The sequence below is a fragment of the Balaenoptera musculus genome, chromosome 1, assembly GCF_009873245.2.
Source record: "Balaenoptera musculus isolate JJ_BM4_2016_0621 chromosome 1, mBalMus1.pri.v3, whole genome shotgun sequence".
NCBI classification, from domain to species: domain Eukaryota; kingdom Metazoa; phylum Chordata; class Mammalia; order Artiodactyla; family Balaenopteridae; genus Balaenoptera; species Balaenoptera musculus.
The window spans coordinates 82,639,377-82,657,281 of record NC_045785.1 but is presented as its reverse complement, the minus strand read 5'-3'; the positions used below and the strand labels follow the sequence as shown (position 1 = coordinate 82,657,281).

Genomic DNA, 17,905 nt, shown 5'->3' with positions numbered 1-17,905 from the left:
ATGTGAAATAGAATGTATATATATATTTATATATATAACTGAATCACTTTGCTGTACAGTAGAAATTAATACAACACTGTAAATCAACTATACTTCAATAAAATAAATTTTTTTAAAAACTTCAGAAACACTGAGAAAGTCAAAAGGCAACCCATAAAATAAGATAACATATTTGAAAATCATATATCTGATAAGAATCTTGTATGTGGAATGTGTAAAGAACTCTTACAGCTTAAGACAACCCAATAAAAAGTAGGCAAAATGTTAGAGCATATTTTTCTCCAAAGAAGACACGAATAGTCAATAAGAATATACCACATGTTCAACTTCATTAGTCACCAGGGAAATGCCAATTAAAACCACAATGAAATATCACTAAAATAGCTAAAATTTTAAAAAACTGACAGTACCAAGTGGCAGCAAGGATGTGGAGGAAGCAACTCTCATAGTGCTGTTGGGACTGTAAAATGGTATCAATACAATCACTTGGGATTTCTTACAAAATTAAATGTACATGTACCATGTGACCCAGCAATTCCACTTCTAGGTATTTACTCAAGAGAAATCATATATCTGAAATAGCCACATATGAATGTTTATAGCACTTTCTTCATAATAGCTGAAAACTGGAAACAACCCACATGTTTATCAACAGTTGAATGGATAGTTGAAGTATAATCAGCAATAAAAAATAACTACTGGTATACAAAGTAGCATGGATGAGTCTCAAATACAGTGAGTGAAAGAAGCTAGACATGAAAATACATAATTTCCTTTACATGAAATTTTTAGAACAGAGAAGATTAATATTGACTGTATTATCTATTGCTGCGTCTGGGTACCTCAAGGCTTCTCAAAATGTTGCAATCAGGGTCATCTGGGACTCCAGTCTCTCCTGTGCGCTTGATTGAGGTTGGTCTGCTTCCAAGCTTGCTCCTGAGGTTGTTGGCTGGACTCAGTTCCTCTCTGGCTGTAAGCCAGAAGCCTCCCTCACTTCCTTGCCACATGGCCCTCCCCATAGGGCAGCTCATAACAAGCACAGAATGAACTAGTGAGAAATTGCAAGATGGAAGCCAGCTTTTTTTGTAACCTAATCTTGAAAGTGACACCCATCACTTTTGTTACATTCTTTTCATTATAAGTCACTAAGTCTAGCCCATACTCAAGGGTATGAAGACCAGAGGATAGGATCATTGGAGACCATCTTACCCGTCAAACTTAATTTAAAAGTAATGTTTTGTATGTAATAATGCAAAATGTACTTTTAGAAGGCTTATGCACTAAAACGCTCATCTTTTGGTTAATGCCTAAAATTCCAGAGAGAGATTCAACCCTATAATTTAAGAGTTTTAGTTAGTAAAATATAGACAATCATGGGAGAGTTTCCCTTTGGGCCTGTGTAATAATTACTGTGTTTTTATACTGTGTTTTCCCCAAATCCACTTTGGGTAAAGAAGAGAGCAGGTAAAGAAGGTAGAGATAGAGAAACATGGCAGACCTGGTAAGCTCGCATAAAACAAAAACAATACTTTGCAGTTTTGCCCCTGATCAGCAGACCAGCTCAGTCTTCTTATATTACGAATATGTACTAACATTTTAATCTTAGTATTTAATGTTTGTTTCTTGAACTTTTTAGATTGTAAATATTTGGGAGTGGTTTTTTTGTTTGTTTCATTTTAAAGGGGCCATGCTTGTAAGTGAACAGTACACACTGGTGTTCTAATACTCTCCCAATTTTCTACACCCACTCCTGTGATCTTAATTTCTATTTTCATGCATTTGCTCATGTTAAAGTTGTCATATGTATTAAATGAGTTAATGCATGTAAAGCACTTAGTACCCAGCATACAGTAAGTGCTCTACTATTACTATGATGGATGCTGTTGTCCTCTGCTGCTTTGATCTCCATTACCCACCTCCAGTTGCTTCATCTTCCTTCCTCTACACCACTCCACCTCCTCTTCAAATTTAGCCTGTCTTCTGTTCTTTCTCTTACCTACTCTCATTGCTACTTGGCCCTACTAAAACTCCTTCTTTTTGCTTCTTACCACATTCCCCATGACAGTCAATCTAAACTTTTTTCATTCTTCTGAGCAGATGAATCACCTTCTTCTTACAGAGATTGTTATCTACCTCGAATCCCCTCCTCTTCTCCCCACTTTAATTTCCCTGCATTTATAGTCTCCTCTCTGCTTCAATTATCAACTCTTCCCTCTTGCCTCAAAGGAAGGAGCATTCTTTTGTGGCTAACTCCTCCATCTCCATTCTTTTTTTTTAAATTCCGTTCTTTAGTTGGGATTAGGCTCACTGCAAAACACAGAAAACCCCCAAATAACTGGTTTAAAAAGAGGTGTTTTTCTCAGGTGAAACAGCTCTAAAATTAGGCTATTTAGAACTCATACAGCAGTTCCACAACTTGTCAGAAACTCAATTTTTTTCTTTGCTACTGCTCTGCCATCCTTAAAGCATGGCCCTCATCTTCATGGCACAAGATTGCTGCTTGAAAACCAGGGAACACAACTTTCCACGGAGTGAAATGAAGTTAAAGAAGGCAAGGAGGACCTCCTCTCTTTTAAGATGTCCCTAGAGAACTACACAACACTTAATTGATCCGTAATTAGTCCAAACCTAGCTGTATCTGGCTGCAAGAGAAACTATGAAAGGAGCTATTTAGCTGAATGGCAGTGTGCCCACTGAAAATTCTGTACTTTGTGACTTTAAGAAAAAACAAATTGGTTTTCTGTTCTAAAGTAAGGGAGAAGAGATTTGATGAGGCGCTCATTCTCATCTCCAACGACTGTTTACTTACTTCCTCAATCCCTTTCCATTACCCTCAAACATATCCTAGCTCTCCACCCTTTATCCTAAAAGAAAAATCAAAAAGTGTCTCTTGAGTCTAGTCATTCTCTTCCTTTCACTGCAAAAACTTTTTTTTAAATCTCTCTCCTTTACAATTTAACATTTCTTCTATTCTGCTTATTCCCAATTCCTACTCACCATTGCACCTTTAAATTATATAGCTTCCTAACTAGCCTCCGAATTCCTGGGCATTTAACATATACATCTTTTACCCGAACCACATCTTTAAATTTTATTTTATTTATATTTAACTTCACAAGTAATACAAGAGTATATGATTTTTTTAAAGGTATTATAAATAATGCAAACGTCTCCTTTGGCCATACCCATGGCTGCATTAAGACCTCTGCTGAACAAATGAGAGGATGGACGTAGTGGGGCAGATGATGCTATTTTCATTTTTTTTTTAATTTTTAAATTTTATTTTATTTACTTTTTTATACAGCACGTCCTTATTAGTCATCCATTTTATACACATCAGTATATATATGTCAATCCCAATCTCCCAATTCATCCCACCCCCGCCCCCCCGCCACTTTCCCCCCTTCGTGTCCCTACATTTGTTCTCTACATCTGTCTCAATTTCTGCCCTGCAAACCGGTTCATCTGTACCATTTTTCTAGGTTCCACATATATGCGTTAATATACGGTATTTGTTTTTCTTTCTGACTGACTTCACTCTGTATGACAGTCTCTAGATGCATCCACGTCTCAACAAATGACCCAATTTCGTTCCTTTTTATGGCTAATATTCCATTGTATAAATGTACCACATCTTCCTTATCCATTCGTCTGTCGATGGGCATTTAGGTTGCTTCCATGACCTGGCTATTGTAAATAGTGCTGCAATGAACATTGGGGTGCATGTGTCTTTTTGAATTATGGTTTTCTCTGGGTATATGCCCAGTAGTGGGATTGCTAGGTCATATGCTAGTTCTATTTTTAGTTTTTTAAGGAACCTCCATACTGTTCTCCATAGTGGCTGTATCAATTTACATTCCCACAGATGATGCTATTTTCTAATTCGTTCGTGTGTAACGGGGACGAGGGCCCTAGGCCACGCCGGGAAGGTCTCTCCCTGCACAAGGCTGCTCTGTCTTCTACCGCACTGTCGTGAACGCTAATACCCGTCTCCTCTGGACTCCCGGGGTGAGGCAGCCTTGGCCTAGGTCGGAGGGGCGGAGGCGGTAAGAGTTCTCGAGTTCCGGGATTCTCGCGGGAAAACGCGAGTGTGGCGCTTCTCTGACGCACTTCCGGAGCGCGGAGGGGGCGCCGCGGCGGCTGCACGCTTGGAAGATGGTGGTTACTAGGTCTGCGCGGCCTCAGGCCGGGATCCAAGCCACGTCAGTTGAAAGCTCCCAGCAGAAGGTAGGAGATCTCAAGCCTCCCTCATTTCTTCTCGCTGCTTCGCAGAGCGGTGCTCAGGGAGGTGGGTGGCGCTGGGGTCCCGCAGAGTCTGGGGAGGAGCGGCAGAAAAGCCGGAACTGGCAGCGCGCAGCTGTGTACCAAGCTCCGCGTTAAGCCTGTAGCTTCCTCTTCAGACCTCACTAGGGTCTTTTAATGTAATGCTTGGCAGGGAATAGAGAGATTAGGTAACTTATTTTGCGGTAGTTCAGCTCCGTAATGCAGATGCACAGCTCAGGCCTTTTAATCTTACTGCTAACACCGTGCTAAGGAGGATTAATTTCGGCCACCAAGCGTGAGCCTCATTAGCTGGATTGGATGGAGCAGGCACCATTTTCACGTGGGAAGACTGGCTGTGCCCCGACAGCACCTTCTTCTGGCGTGGGGAGGGCTGTGGTGACGCCAGCTAGTAATTCAGTGGCGCTAGTCGTCCGCTGCCTCCGATGTTGCGATGAAGGGAAGGGAGCATTAATTCGCTTAGGTATGAAAACGGAAGCACAGCGACCGATTCTATCTTTTGTCTTTTCCTATATGTATGTCGGAATGTAGGTCCACCTAGCATATGTGACTTTGAGTGGAGAAATTTTTCTTTTTCAATTATTTGTTTTGTTCCCTAAAGTCAGATCCAGGACTTAGGTGACGCTAGTGAGGCAGGGCCTGCAAATTCAGAGTCAGATCCAGTATTTTGATTTTTTTTTTTTTAAATTGTGGGTGGTGATGGTTGTTGTTATTGTTTTGCATTAATCTTGTTTACTGAGTTTTTTAGTGCCCTGTTAAAATTTGCTTCTGAGGGGAGTGCCTCATTCACTTTGCTCTTGTCTCAGCCCTGTGTAAATCACAATGTATTTTCACTGGCTTATAGAATTCTGCCACAAGAATTCAAGCACATCCAAAAGGCCGAAAGGAATCTCCATCTGATGACCCAAGTATTGCTGAATCACAGACCACTAGGGAACAAAGTCCAGCTCCTAAAACCAGGAAGAGGAGGAGCAGAACTACAGGTTCATTACCAGGAATGAACAAACCTTCTACTGATGGAGAGATCTCTGAAGCAGAGTCAAACTGTTCTTCTGTGTCTGAGGCCCAGGATCCCATTTTAAGAGTAACTAGGAGAAGGCAGATCTTAGTTGCAGGCACCCCAGTTTCCAGTGTAAGGAAAAAGCTGAAAATAACTCTAGTAAGTGAGTCTCATACTGAAGAAGAAGTCTCTGAAGCAGAATCACATATTTCAGGTATTTCTAGAATTGTGCATCCCACAGAAATAACAAGAACCAGGAGAAGTAAGGCTAAATCCCGAACCGATCCAAACCAAGAATACCATGTGGAAGCTAATTCTGATGCTGAGTCATCATGCTCAGACATTTCTTCATTTTCTGGAATTGCAACTAGGAGAACAACAAGGAGTATGCAAAGGAAATTACAGGCACAAACTGAGGAGAATGGTACTAACATTGTGCCAGGAAATGAAAAGCAAATCATAAATACACCTGTGAATTTAGAGGATTCAGATACCAGACGAACTTCTTCTCGTTTACTAGCAAGATCGCTTTCTCAGATAAATAAGCCACATATCTCTAATAATGAAACTTATGATGACCCTGATAATGACTCCTTCTTTGGAAATTCAGGAAAAAAACTAATAGTGCAAAAACACCAAAGTTTTAATATAAGAGAGGAAAAACAGGACGTTTCACCTCTCAAAGAAATAACAAAGAATTGTAAGAGCTTAGATGAAGAAGCCAAAGGAATAACAGATGTGGGAAAAGAAATTAATGAGAAAAATTCTCAGTTGAAGAGTCTTTCTGAACTTCAGGACACTAGCCTTCAGCAGTTAGTTTCTCAAAGGCATTCAACCCCCGAAAGTAACAAAACCACCTCAGCATCCTCAAACGTGAACTCTGAGGCTGTAATGAAATCGTTAGCTCAAACATTTGCAGTTGTGGAAGTGAACAGATGGAATGAAGAGAGAAACAGCAGCATAAAAACAAGTGACTGGCCAGAACTTGGTGATGGTGGTGATAGTGATGAAGAAGAGTGCACAGTTATAGGTGTTGGCGAAGACATGAGCAAAGAAAGGGATGTAGATTCTGAGTGTGATACCAAACTGTGTAAACTTGAGCCCAGCACATCTCAGGATAAAGATGATTCTGTTTTATTAGTTCTCAGCAGTGATGAAAGCCAGCAGTCTGAAAACAGTGAGAATGAAGAGGACACTGTGTGTTTTGTTGAAAATAGTGGTCAAAAAGAGTCATTAAATGGAGACTCAGAAAATACATCATGTGACAATGTGTTGTTTGTAATTGACACAACTCCTCGATTGAGTGCTGATAAAACTTTTTACTTGGATGAAGAAGACAAGGCAAGTGAGGTTGCCACTGAGGAAGAAAAGGAGGAGGAAGAAAGTGAAGAAGAACCATCAGACAGTGACAGAAGTAAAGATAATGAGTTTAGTGATGAAGACAACTTACTAAATAGCACTAAATCTAAGCTGTAAGTTTTATCTTTATTTTTTAAAGTAAGTTTTTGATACATGTTCAAAGTGGCTAATTTACCATAAAAATATTACAGTCATAGAAATCGAAAAAATTATTAATTTGGGTTCTTTATGGAAGAGCTTTTTTATTCAGCATTTCCCTTGTTTATGTGGGTCTCTTTGTTAGTCATATTTTTCCCACCATGAGAGCTAAAAGTACTCCATTTGGTGGTATATTAAAAATCATCTGTTAAGGTTTTCTTGCATGATTATTAAGAGCAACATATAAAAGGGAAGGGAGGTAACTTGGTTTTTTCTACATGTTGATTGTAGAGAAATTGAAAAATAGAGGAAAACCTGAGAAAAACAATAACCTATAATCCCATCTACCACCCATTGAAAAGCACTCTTTGGGGGCTATTTCTTTACTTTCTTTTTTGTTTGTTTTTCAAATTTGTTTTTCCTAGGCACAGGCCCTTGGTGGCAGTGTATCCACTGGAAATACAGGTATCCTTGGTAAGGAACTATCCATTAACAGATGCTCAGTCTTCACTCTAAACCAGTGAAATCTCTGAGGCTAGTCTCAGGTGTACTTATTTTTTAAAATCCACACCCCCTCCCCAGGATAATTGTAATGTACACTCAGGGTTGAGAATCACTGCCAAGGCACTACAATTGAATGATTTCACTTTCCAGTAGAGGTTGATTATCAAAACTTTCAACTGCTCAGTTTATATGAATAATTAGGAAAGAAACTGACTGTAAGTCCAAGTGTACTTGTTTATAAAAAGGACTCTTCAGTAATATAAAGTAGAAATTTTTACTACATAAATATAGCAGGAGCCCAAGCCAACTGCAGAAGATTCTGATTTGGTGGATCTGGGGTAGGACAGTTATATTTTTTTTAAAGCTCTAGTGGAAAATACTAATGCTCATTGTTTAAAACTGACTGATTTAGAGGCACTACTAAATGCCCTTAAATCACCCAGAAAAACATTGCAAATTTGGATAACTTAGAAGTTCGGAGTAGAAGGCCCTGTCTTTCTCATTGGCTTTGGAGATGGAAGTATGTGGACGTATATTAACTCACTACCTATACGTGAAGTTAAGCTAAATTGCCAGATGTATTTCCTCCTCTTTTCTGTAATTCTTTCTTTATAAAATCCCTTTATGAAGTCTATTGTTATGTAATATGGCCTTAATCCTCTTCTAAGAAAAACTAGGGAATAAATTTTGATGTGCTTCCAAAAGGCTTAATTCATTATTCATCCCATAATTTTCTTCTAAATAAAAATATAGTCTCAATTGTTTCCATTTTGAATTACTAAATGATCTAAAGATCATTTCTTAATCACTTAAAAGTGATCATTTCTCTTTCAGTCTGAAGTTGACTAGCAGCAGCATAGATCCTGGTCTGAGTATTAAGCAGTTGGGTGGTTTGTATATTAATGTCAATGCAGACAGGCTACAGTTGAACAAGAGAACCCTAACACAGATCAAGGAGAAAAAGAAAAATGAGGTAAGTTGCACAAAGCATCCCATTGGTTTTCATAGAACTAACGAGTCACTTCTAGAAATGATTAGTCCTTGGTAAGAGACTAATTTTCCTACGGTGCAACCACATTAGCCTACTGTGCTTTTTTCCCTCTTTCCAGGACAATCATTTCTTCTTTTTTATTATAAAGTCCTAGCTATAAAAGCTGAGACTTGAAAACTAAAGTGATATAGGATCATTGTTACTCTTCTTGCAGTCACCAGTTATGATCCCAAGGGTTGTGTTTTTTCTTTTCTTGCTATACTTTTAGTTCTTAACTGCTTTGGACTGTGTTGAAAATCTGAAAGCTGTGAGTGCCCACTAACCCCACCAGGAAAAAGAGCACATAGACATAAAATTGTACATATATTTTCAGAAAGAAATTACAGATTAGGTAACCTCATCCAAACCCTCAGTTTCAGCTGTCACCTTGAATGACTTCCATATCTTTAGTATCAGTATTTTCTAGGCTTGCAGCCTACCCAGGTCTTTAAATCCAGGTGCCTATTGTTTGTTCATTCAGATGTGCTCAGGCACTTGACTACACTAATTGCCCTTCTCTTCCCTACCTAAACCAGTTCCTCCTTTTGCAAGGGAAAATCTTTTTCCCTTTTGCAGTCAACAACTAAGCCTAGGGGACGGTGCTTCTTATATACTTTCTACTCTGCCCCCTCCTTTCCACCCCACTGTCACTGACTAGTGACATCTGTTGTGTTTTTCATCTAGACTATTGTAGTGGCCTCCTTACTCTTCTTCAAGCCATCCTCCATGGTCTTGCTAGATTTCTTTTTCTAAAACTACAAATCTGACCATGATATTCTGTTTAAGTCCTGTAGTGGTTCCTCAGAGTATTCAAGGTGCCTGTGTTCCTCTAGCTCTGACTGTCCACCTGCTGTGTTCTTACCATTGAAAATTACTATAGTTCTCTGAACACACCCTGGTCTTTGCCAGGCCAATGCAGAGATTATAAATCACAACCTTTAGGAAGCATTCTTTGACCCTAGTCCTTCCTTCCCCCTACCTCCTCTCTGCTTCTGCAACACCCAGTATAGATCTAAGTGATTATTGATCATGTGGTATTCATTGTTATTTTACTGTCTTTTATCTCTGGGCTGGATAATTCTTTGTTGTGGGAAAACGTCCTGTGCCTTGTAGGATGTTTTTAGCAGCTTCCCTGGCCGCTACCTCATAGGCGCCAGTAGCATCCATCTCTACCAGTGCACTGCCCCCCCCACCTCAAAATGTCTTCAGATATTGCCAGTTGCTCTCAGTTGAGAACCAGTCTAAACCCTACTATAGTACTTGACACACAACCAGCTCTTAATAATCTATTAAATAAATGTCATGCTCTCTTCTCTGATAGGAAAGTCTAGACTGCTACTGTGCTACCCAGCAACTTCTAGTCCTGAACCTGAATTGAGGATTTCTGAATTGATAATTGACTTCTAAATTGATAATTTCAAATGTTATTGACCAAATTAATATTCGCTGTATTCCTGTGAACTGTTTTGAGGACTAAGGAGCAGCTGTCTTTAGTTCTTGTACTGGGGAAATGACTAATTACCCTGAGGTTCCTTTTAGTCACATACACAGTATTAAGACAGTATTTAATCACCCTAGGCAAGTAACAAAAAATGCAGAAGACATTTAGGAAAAGATTAACAGATCTGACTACTTAAAATTTTAAAACTTAACGCAAATAAAAACACCTTAAAGACAAGTAAAAGACCACAGGTTAATACCAAGATACAAAATACATTTCTACAAATTAATAAGAACACAACCCTGTATAAAAATGAAAAATAACCCCCCCCAAAATACAGGCATTCCACAGAAGAAGACTTATATTACAATACATAGCTAATAAGTACACAAAAAGATGATCAGCAGCAAATGGAAACATTCATGAAGTACCACTGACAAAACACAAAAGGATAATCTCCTGTGTTGGCTATGTAAAGAAAATGGTACTGATTAACTCTTGGTAGGAGTTTATACTACTTGGATGCAAGGCAATTTAGTAGTACCTATCAAAATTTAAATGACACACTTTGGAATCTGTTTTACAGAAATAATCACAAGTGTGCAGAGATGATGTTTACAATGTTTCATGGAAAAAAGTTTAATGGAGACTTATTAAACTAAATATCAAGAAGAAAAATTGTACGTAACAGCTGTTAAAAAGAATGAAGTTGATCTTTGTATGAATTGACGTTGAAAGAGCATCTTTGATATATTGTTGGGTTGCAAAAAGCAGATTTGCTTGATGGCATAATTTCATTGGTATACCATAAAAAGCATATGTTGCTTAATAAAAATCTATACTGCTGTTTCTTATTAGTAGTCTGGCTGGTCTCCTCAGATCGCAGAAAGCTGTTTTACCAACATCGAAGAACTTATTAAAGCCTAGTCAGGGTTTTTCCAAGGGAGTTCAAGAACTCTATGGCATTGTTCCTATTGTCTTTTGTTTCCAGTTGGTTGGTGCAGGTGGCTGGTTGCAAACCAATGAAATGCAAGTGGACACATTAATGTATCTGGTGTGTGCAGATTCAGATTAGAAAAAGAAATTTGAGATGAATATTAATTTTATAGATTCCCTAAAATAACCCTTCAGTTTGTCTCCTAAAGCATTTTTATTTTGATATAATTAACAAATTTAAGGACAGGAGCAACTTTGCAGTAGTATGTTTGTCCATAAAGAAGGTTAATATATCTGGAGTAGTCTTCAGTGTGGGAGATGTTTCCTTTATAAGGCAATAATGTTGAAACAATAATGACATTCTGACATTTTAAAACCAATTTAATATTTTTGCAGCTTTTGCAGAAAACCGTCATTACTCCTGATTTTGAAAAAAACGACTGTGTCCCACCATATAGTGAATCAAAGTATAAACTTCAGAAAAAACGCAGAGTGAGTACAGTGACTCATTATTTAGAATGTTTAATGTGTTTGACTATATATGTTCAGTTTATCTAACATGGCTGTACAATTAAGATATATATGTTTCCAAAGAAAACTGTTACAGATATCTAAGAGCCTGTAAAATATGGTTCCATAAACAACGTTTCATATAGATTTTCACAAAGTGAAAGCTCTTTTTTACCTTCCTTAAAAACAGTGGCAGCCAGCATATGAGGTCACTGTCCACACCACACCTTTTGGCTTATAGGTACTGTTCACAGAAGTCTGGGAGCTCTATTGTGGGCTTTTCTAGGGAACTGAATGTAACCATTAAAAACACTGGCCTATTTAGTCTGCCAAACGAAAGCACAGAAAGTATTTTCTTTAGTAAAACACAGGGGACTACTTCCATTTCAACTAATAAGGATAAAGAAATTATTGAGAGAGCTTAAGAGGAGATTTGAGGATGGTGCTCCAGTAATATAACTAATATGACCAGAGCACCCTGGCACATGGTAAACACTCCAATATTTGTTGTGTGAATGAACAATAAATGAAATTAAGCAAATAACTTGCTAGGAGTTTTCAAAAAAATAGAAAGTTTTCCAAAAAATAGAAAGTTTTTCAAAAAAATAGAAAGTTTATTTTAGAAGTAATACAAATTTCTGGACTTGGTGGAGTGAGTAACTTTCTGAGACAACTCGGTGACTCAGTAAAAGTGTTAATGTTTACATAAAAGCTCCAGAAGTAAAAATGTTTTTTATACATTACATCTTGTGTAGGGTATTCTAGACAATAAAAATTGAAGCTGTGGGTTACTTTCCCAACACATCAGCAGTTCTTACTAAGATACAAAGTAAATTTTAAGGAGCCCTCATTTATGAAACTGACAGTGCTGTGCCTAATTTATCAGAGAAATCGCTTTTTGTGATCTAATCAGAAAGGTGAATCTGGAGACTAATATATACATTCCTGTAAAGTAACCTTATTTGTTTTTCATGAAATTTTCTTTATAATTTCAGGGGGAGTGAGGTATAGTTTATACACTGCTTATTAAAATTAGAATTTTCTAATTGTTTCTGAAATTTGAATTTCAGCAAGAGAGACAAAAAACAGCAGGTGATGGCTGGTTTGGTATGAAAGCTCCAGAACTGACAGATGAACTGAAAAATGATCTCAAAGCACTGAAGATGAGAGCTAGCATGGACCCAAAAAGGTTTTATAAGAAAAATGATAGAGATGGCTTCCCCAAGTACTTCCAGGTATGAAGCAAACAGAATAATGGTAGTGATGTTCTGAGGATTTTAGTTTGGAAAGCACTATAGTGATTTGTGTACTCTTAAATGAATATTTACAGAGCATATCTGCTCGGGCCGTATAATAATGGCCAGAACCCAATTCAGACAGCCACCAGCTTGTAATGGCTTTCCATATAGAAAGACGGTGTTCCAGACGGTAACTAGGTTTCCAAACGGTAACTAGCTTTTCATAATTTCTTCTCTAAAAATTATGAAACCTATAAGATGGGTGTACCATATATGAGTATTATTAGCCTAAGAGCAAGACTCCTTGCAGGATGGGGTAGGAAAGAGGGACTCATGTACACCAAACTCTTCTTTTTTTCAAGGTTCTTTATTCTGAAAACAAGTTAAAAGTTGGTTTCCAAAGTGTTTTCAGATGAAAGTCCAATTGATTCACCCTCTGGTAGCTCTCAAGTTCATTTCGTTCTTCTTGGCTACCTTTCTTGTCACTCATGGATTACTGTAATATTCCTTTGCCTCCAGGTCTGCTCTCCCTTTGGGGCCATCCTCTACGTTGTAGGCAGTCATCTTTCTTTTAAAAAATAGCAGTCTGTTTCATGACACACCTCTGCTCAGTGATAATCAGGATATTCAATGGTACCTTCAATGATTCTTTATAAACTATAGGATAGAGTCTGTACCCTTTAATGTAGCCCTTCACCATGTGCACCCAAACCAGGTCACCAACCCTTTTTTTGGTCACATAGTCTCCTCTTAAGCTCCAACACACTCAGCTACTCAGTCTTCTCAGGATGTGCACAGACTGGTCTAGTTATTCTGACTTTACAAGTGTTTGGCTCTGCCATGTTTGCTTGGTGAAATTTTACCCATACAAATCCAAGCTAAAATGTCATCCTTTGTAAAACCTTCTTTACCTCCATTAGGTAGAATTCGCCATTTAGTTTTCAGAGCATCTAGAGTGTTTTGTTCAGCATAATATTAGGTTATGCTTTAATTTTTTAGTTGCGTACCTTTGGATCTTCCTTGAGACTCTGGGGGCTTCCCTGGTGGTGCAGTGGTTAAGAATCCGCCTGCCAGTGCAGGGGACATGGGTTTAAGCCCTGGGCTGGGAAGATCCCACATGCCACGGAGCAACTCAGCCCGTGTGCCACAACTACTGAGCCTGCGCTGTAGAGCCCGCGAGCCACAACTACTGAAGCCTGCGCACCTAGAGCCTGTGCTCCGCAACGAGAGAAGCCACCGCAGTGAGAAGCCTGTGCGCTGCAACAAAGAGTGGCCCCCGCTCGCCGCAACTAGAGAAAGCCCTCGCACAGAAACGAAGACCCAACACAGCCAAAAATAAATAAATAAATTTATTAAAAAAATTAAAATTATTTTAAAATTAAATAAAATAAATAAATAAAATTTTAAAAAAAGATTCTGGCCCCCTCACTGGCAGGGACCAGATATTCTTTGTCTTTGTTTCCCTAACACACCTAGCACAGTGCCTGGCACATAGTAGACACTGTAAATTTTACTTGGTTGAACATATGCACAGATGCAGAGTGGTCAGTAAGAAGGTTCTAAGTTGGCAGCAATTATGATAACCTAGGAGATCAAATAGGTATATAGTAGAATGTATGTGTCAATTTCGTTAAATTGGAAAACTAAAAAGACTTTATCTGTCCCACTTTTCCTCCTCTATTTAGACTGTTCATCAAGAATTTACTGTCTAGCACTTACATAAAAGGAATTTTGGTTTTACTGTAAACTAATGAAGAAATGTCATTAGTAGGACCCAGTGCAGATTGAATAAGTGATTTTTTTTCACTTATTCAAAACTAATTTTAATATTGGTAAATTGTAAGCTGTGTTTTCCATTACTTTCTATAAATATACTTTGTTAGAGCTACCCTGAGATATGAAAGATACTTGGCCTTCAGGTATTGCATGACTTATTTCAATCAATCATTCATAGATTGGAACCATTGTTGACAATCCAGCTGACTTCTACCATTCACGAGTTCCCAGGAAACAAAGGAAGAGAACTATTGTGGAAGAACTGCTGGCCGATTCTGAGTTCAGAAGGTAAAGGAATTTATGTTTCACTTTATAATATGTGTACTTTCACTTAGAATATGCATAAACTTTAAATTCAAGATAATTTTTAAATGCTTTAGCACAGAGTTTCTCAAGAGCAGCACTGTTATATTTTTTGGATGGAATAATTATTAGGGGGGACTGTGCTGTACATTGTAGGATCTTTAACAGCCTCCCTGGTGTCTATCCACTAGATGCCGGTAGTGCGCTCCTCTCACCCCCAATTCATGACACTCAAAAATGTCTTCTAGCAGTTTCAGGTGGCCCCTGTGGGGCATAAGCATTCCCAATTTAGAACCACTGCTTTAGAGGAAAGGGTGAAAGTATTTGGCTGACTAGAGGAGAATGAGCCCACAAAGGAGACTGGGAAAGAATAGCCAGGGAGGCATGAAGAAAACCAGGAGAGCACGGTGTCATAGAAGTCAAGGAAAGGGACTTCCCTGGTGGTGCAGTGCTTAAGAATCAGCCTGCCAGTGCTGGGGACACGGGTTCGATCCCTGGTCTGGGAAGATCCTATATGCCACGGAGCAACTGAGCCCATGCACCACAACTACTGAGCCCACGTGGCACAACTACTGAAGCCCGTGCACCACAACGAAGAGCAGCCCCTGCTCGCCACAACTAGAGAAAGCCCGCGCGCAGCAACAAAGACCCAACGCAGCCAAAAAATTAAATAAATAAATAAATTGGGGGGGGGAAAGTCAAGGAAAGAGAACGTTACGGGCAGGTATAAGCCGGAGGGAGTGGTTAACAGTAATAAGTGCTGCTGAGAGCTCAGTTGAGGTAAGAACTAAAAACTGTGGATTTAGTACATGGAGGTCACAGTAACCTTGGCAGAAGGAGTTTTCAGGGGAGTGATGGGGAGGAAAGCACACTGGAAGGTACTTGAGAGTGAGTTGAAGAAATAAGAGATAAATCTTTGAAGTTTGGTTGTGAGCAAGACGAGAGAGTCACAGCTAGTGGATGGAGTTGGATTTTTTTTTTTCCTGAGATGGGGGCAATTTGAGTATGTTTAAATGTCCTTGAAGTAGGTATGTGTATAGTATAGATTTAAAAGCATACCTCACATAGAAACCTCTGCTGAACTTCCAGATTCGTTTAATAGCAAAAGTGAAAATGTTTATCAAGGTTTTTTAAACTGGTGTAATATATAGACATGGAAAACAAATTTAACTCGAGTCTTATGTAAACTATTTAATGAGTCTGGTTTATGGTGAAATTTTTAGAAATAAGCAATGCTCTTTTCTCACTTCTCTCTCCTTGGAAATCTCATCCCCACAGAGTTGTATTAATCTATATACTGTTGACTTTCAAATGTGTATGTCTAGTCTAGATCTCTCCTGAGTCCAGAGCCCATAACCAGCTACTGCCTCAGGAATATCTAATGGGTATCTCACAAGCCCCTCTAAGAGCTAACTTGGGGTCTACTGACCTCATCCTCCCTGTACATTCTGGTCCTCTCCCAGTGTTCTGTATCTCATGACCAAACGGCATCACCCTCCATCCATTAGGGCAAGTCCTGATACCTCTTCTCCCTTCAGTCCCATGTTCAAACTGTCAGAGTCCCTCCCATTTTCCTATCTCTCAAGCCTGTCTATTTCCTTCCCCACAGAGGTGTGTGGTACAAGGTGACTGAGTCTTTGCTTACTTAAAATTGACCTATATTTTGTAATCTTCATGATGGCAATCCCAGAAATTACAGCATGGGTCTCTACTGGCTGAAAGTTTTCAAAAGCCTTCCTCTGCCGTTGCCATTTTTTTCTTACTAGACTGCAAGCTCTGAGGGTAGGGACTACTATGGCTGGCTGGTTCACTGCTCTGTCCCCAACACCTAGTATGGCTTCTTACACATGGTGGAACTTAGTGCAGATGTGATGAATAGATAGTGAAAATGCAAAAAAAAACAAAAAAAATGAAATTTAGAAGTGCCTCCCTGCCGCCGCCCCACCTCTCCCCACCAAAAGGTTACATTAACTTCTAATGTTTGGTGTGTCATACTTTAGAACTAAAAGGTTTGGTTTTTCTTTTTAGATATAACCGAAGGAAGTACTCAGAGATTATGGCTGAAAAGGCAGCAAATGCAGCAGGAAAGAAGTTTCGAAAGAAGAAGAAGTTTCGCAATTAAGATTCACCAAGCAAATCACAAAATTTTACATCTCCCCTTTATTTATGACTAAAGATATTTTGAAAACTAACACGACCATCACATAAATTAACATAGCCTGGCCCTATTTATATATAGGGATTTCTCTTTGGAAAAAGTTGATTTTAGAGAGGATTAATCACATGCCCCTTGGGATAAAAGTAGGGGTGTCTACAAAGGATCCACTCATGCTTAGACCCTCTGAGGAGGAAAAAAAGGAAAATAACCTCAATCATTTAACATTTTTGTAAAGTTTTCAACATTTGGTTATTTAAAGAAAATTTAAAACATTTAGAAAATATAAAGTTTGCTAACATTCAAAAATTTTAAAGTAATATGATCAAAGATACGTGAGCAATATTGTAATTATTATGTGGAGATGTGTGTGTAGGGGGGAGATGGTGCCCTTTTGTCAGTTGCACATTCAAGTCCAGAAAATTGGTGAAGCTGGGATACAGAGATCTTGTTGCCAGTATAACAGTCACAGTTGAAACCAAAGAAATGTTATAAGTGTTCCTGGAGCATGTGTATGTTGGTATATGACCAAAGAACTAAATGAAGCGATAAAAAGGACTTAAAAGATAGACTACTTGGAAAGTTTGGGTTAAAGGTAGAAGCAGGAGAGCTATTTTCCTTCTTTAGCAACTGAAACAGGAAAAATAGATTTTATCCAGATTCAATGTTGTGTTCCAGTGAAATAGTATTAATATAATTTTAATTTGGCCAGGAGGTAAAGTGGCCCAGCCTATCTTGTCTCCAGTGGCAGAAATATGCATCCTGGCTAAAGCAGCTCACGACACCCAAGGAGTGTTGGTCATTTCTATTAATGCCTCTTGGTGGGTTATTGCTTCCTTTATGTCGTTATTCACGGGACGTCTATTTTGTAGCATACTGCTTTCTTGGGATTTCAGTAAATAAGAAATCTCCTATTTTGTGTTTACTGCTTGGAATAAGCAGCCTAGTAATAAAACTCACAATGACATTCATAGGTGGAGTTAGTGAAACATCTCTATCTGCTCTCTTTTATAGAAAAGCTTTTATTCCAAGAATATTTAAGTTTTGCCTTTTGGGTAAAATAAGGACCTGCTATGAGAGAATTAAATATCAAGAAGTAATTTACCCTTTACACATTCTTCCAGAAGGAGACATTGTTAGTAGAACGTTTCTTCAGCTCATGCTACTATGCTATAAGAACAGTCAAAGCTGTCAGTCCTTTTGTATGGTGTTTCTCGGCGCAATTGAGGACTTA

General features: G+C 38.6%; 1 protein-coding gene across 3 annotated transcripts; it reads left to right on the top strand.

Annotated features, from left to right (window-relative positions):
• The first annotated feature begins 3,851 nt into the window (after positions 1–3,851).
• DNTTIP2 (deoxynucleotidyltransferase terminal interacting protein 2) lies at positions 3,852–17,638 on the top strand. 3 transcript variants are annotated; one of them, XM_036852735.1, is made up of 7 exons: positions 4,028–4,227; positions 5,126–6,753; positions 8,117–8,255; positions 11,086–11,181; positions 12,270–12,434; positions 14,392–14,501; positions 16,545–17,638. In XM_036852735.1, exons 1-7 carry the CDS (start codon positions 4,156–4,158, stop codon positions 16,636–16,638), a joined length of 2,304 nt encoding a protein of 767 aa, XP_036708630.1. In that variant the 5' UTR covers positions 4,028–4,155; the 3' UTR covers positions 16,639–17,638. The 3 variants fall into 3 exon arrangements, with proteins under 3 accessions (XP_036708639.1, XP_036708630.1, XP_036708620.1); XM_036852725.1 differs by having other exon boundaries at positions 4,032–4,227; positions 8,099–8,255; XM_036852744.1 differs by lacking the exons at positions 11,086–11,181; positions 12,270–12,434; positions 14,392–14,501; positions 16,545–17,638 and adding an exon at positions 10,340–11,077 and having other exon boundaries at positions 3,852–4,227; positions 8,099–8,255.
• The last annotated feature ends 267 nt before the right edge of the window (positions 17,639–17,905 follow it).

Bases quoted from the DNA above. Each gene is read 5' to 3' on its own strand.
- DNTTIP2 (XM_036852725.1), top strand. From the start codon at position 4,156: ATGGTGGTTACTAGGTCTGCGCGGCCTCAGGCCGGGATCCAAGCCACG. The intron at 11,182-12,269 runs GTGAGTACAGTG...TTTGAATTTCAG, and splicing joins AACTTCAGAAAAAACGCAGA to CAAGAGAGACAAAAAACAGC. The intron at 14,502-16,544 runs GTAAAGGAATTT...TTTTCTTTTTAG, and splicing joins GCCGATTCTGAGTTCAGAAG to ATATAACCGAAGGAAGTACT.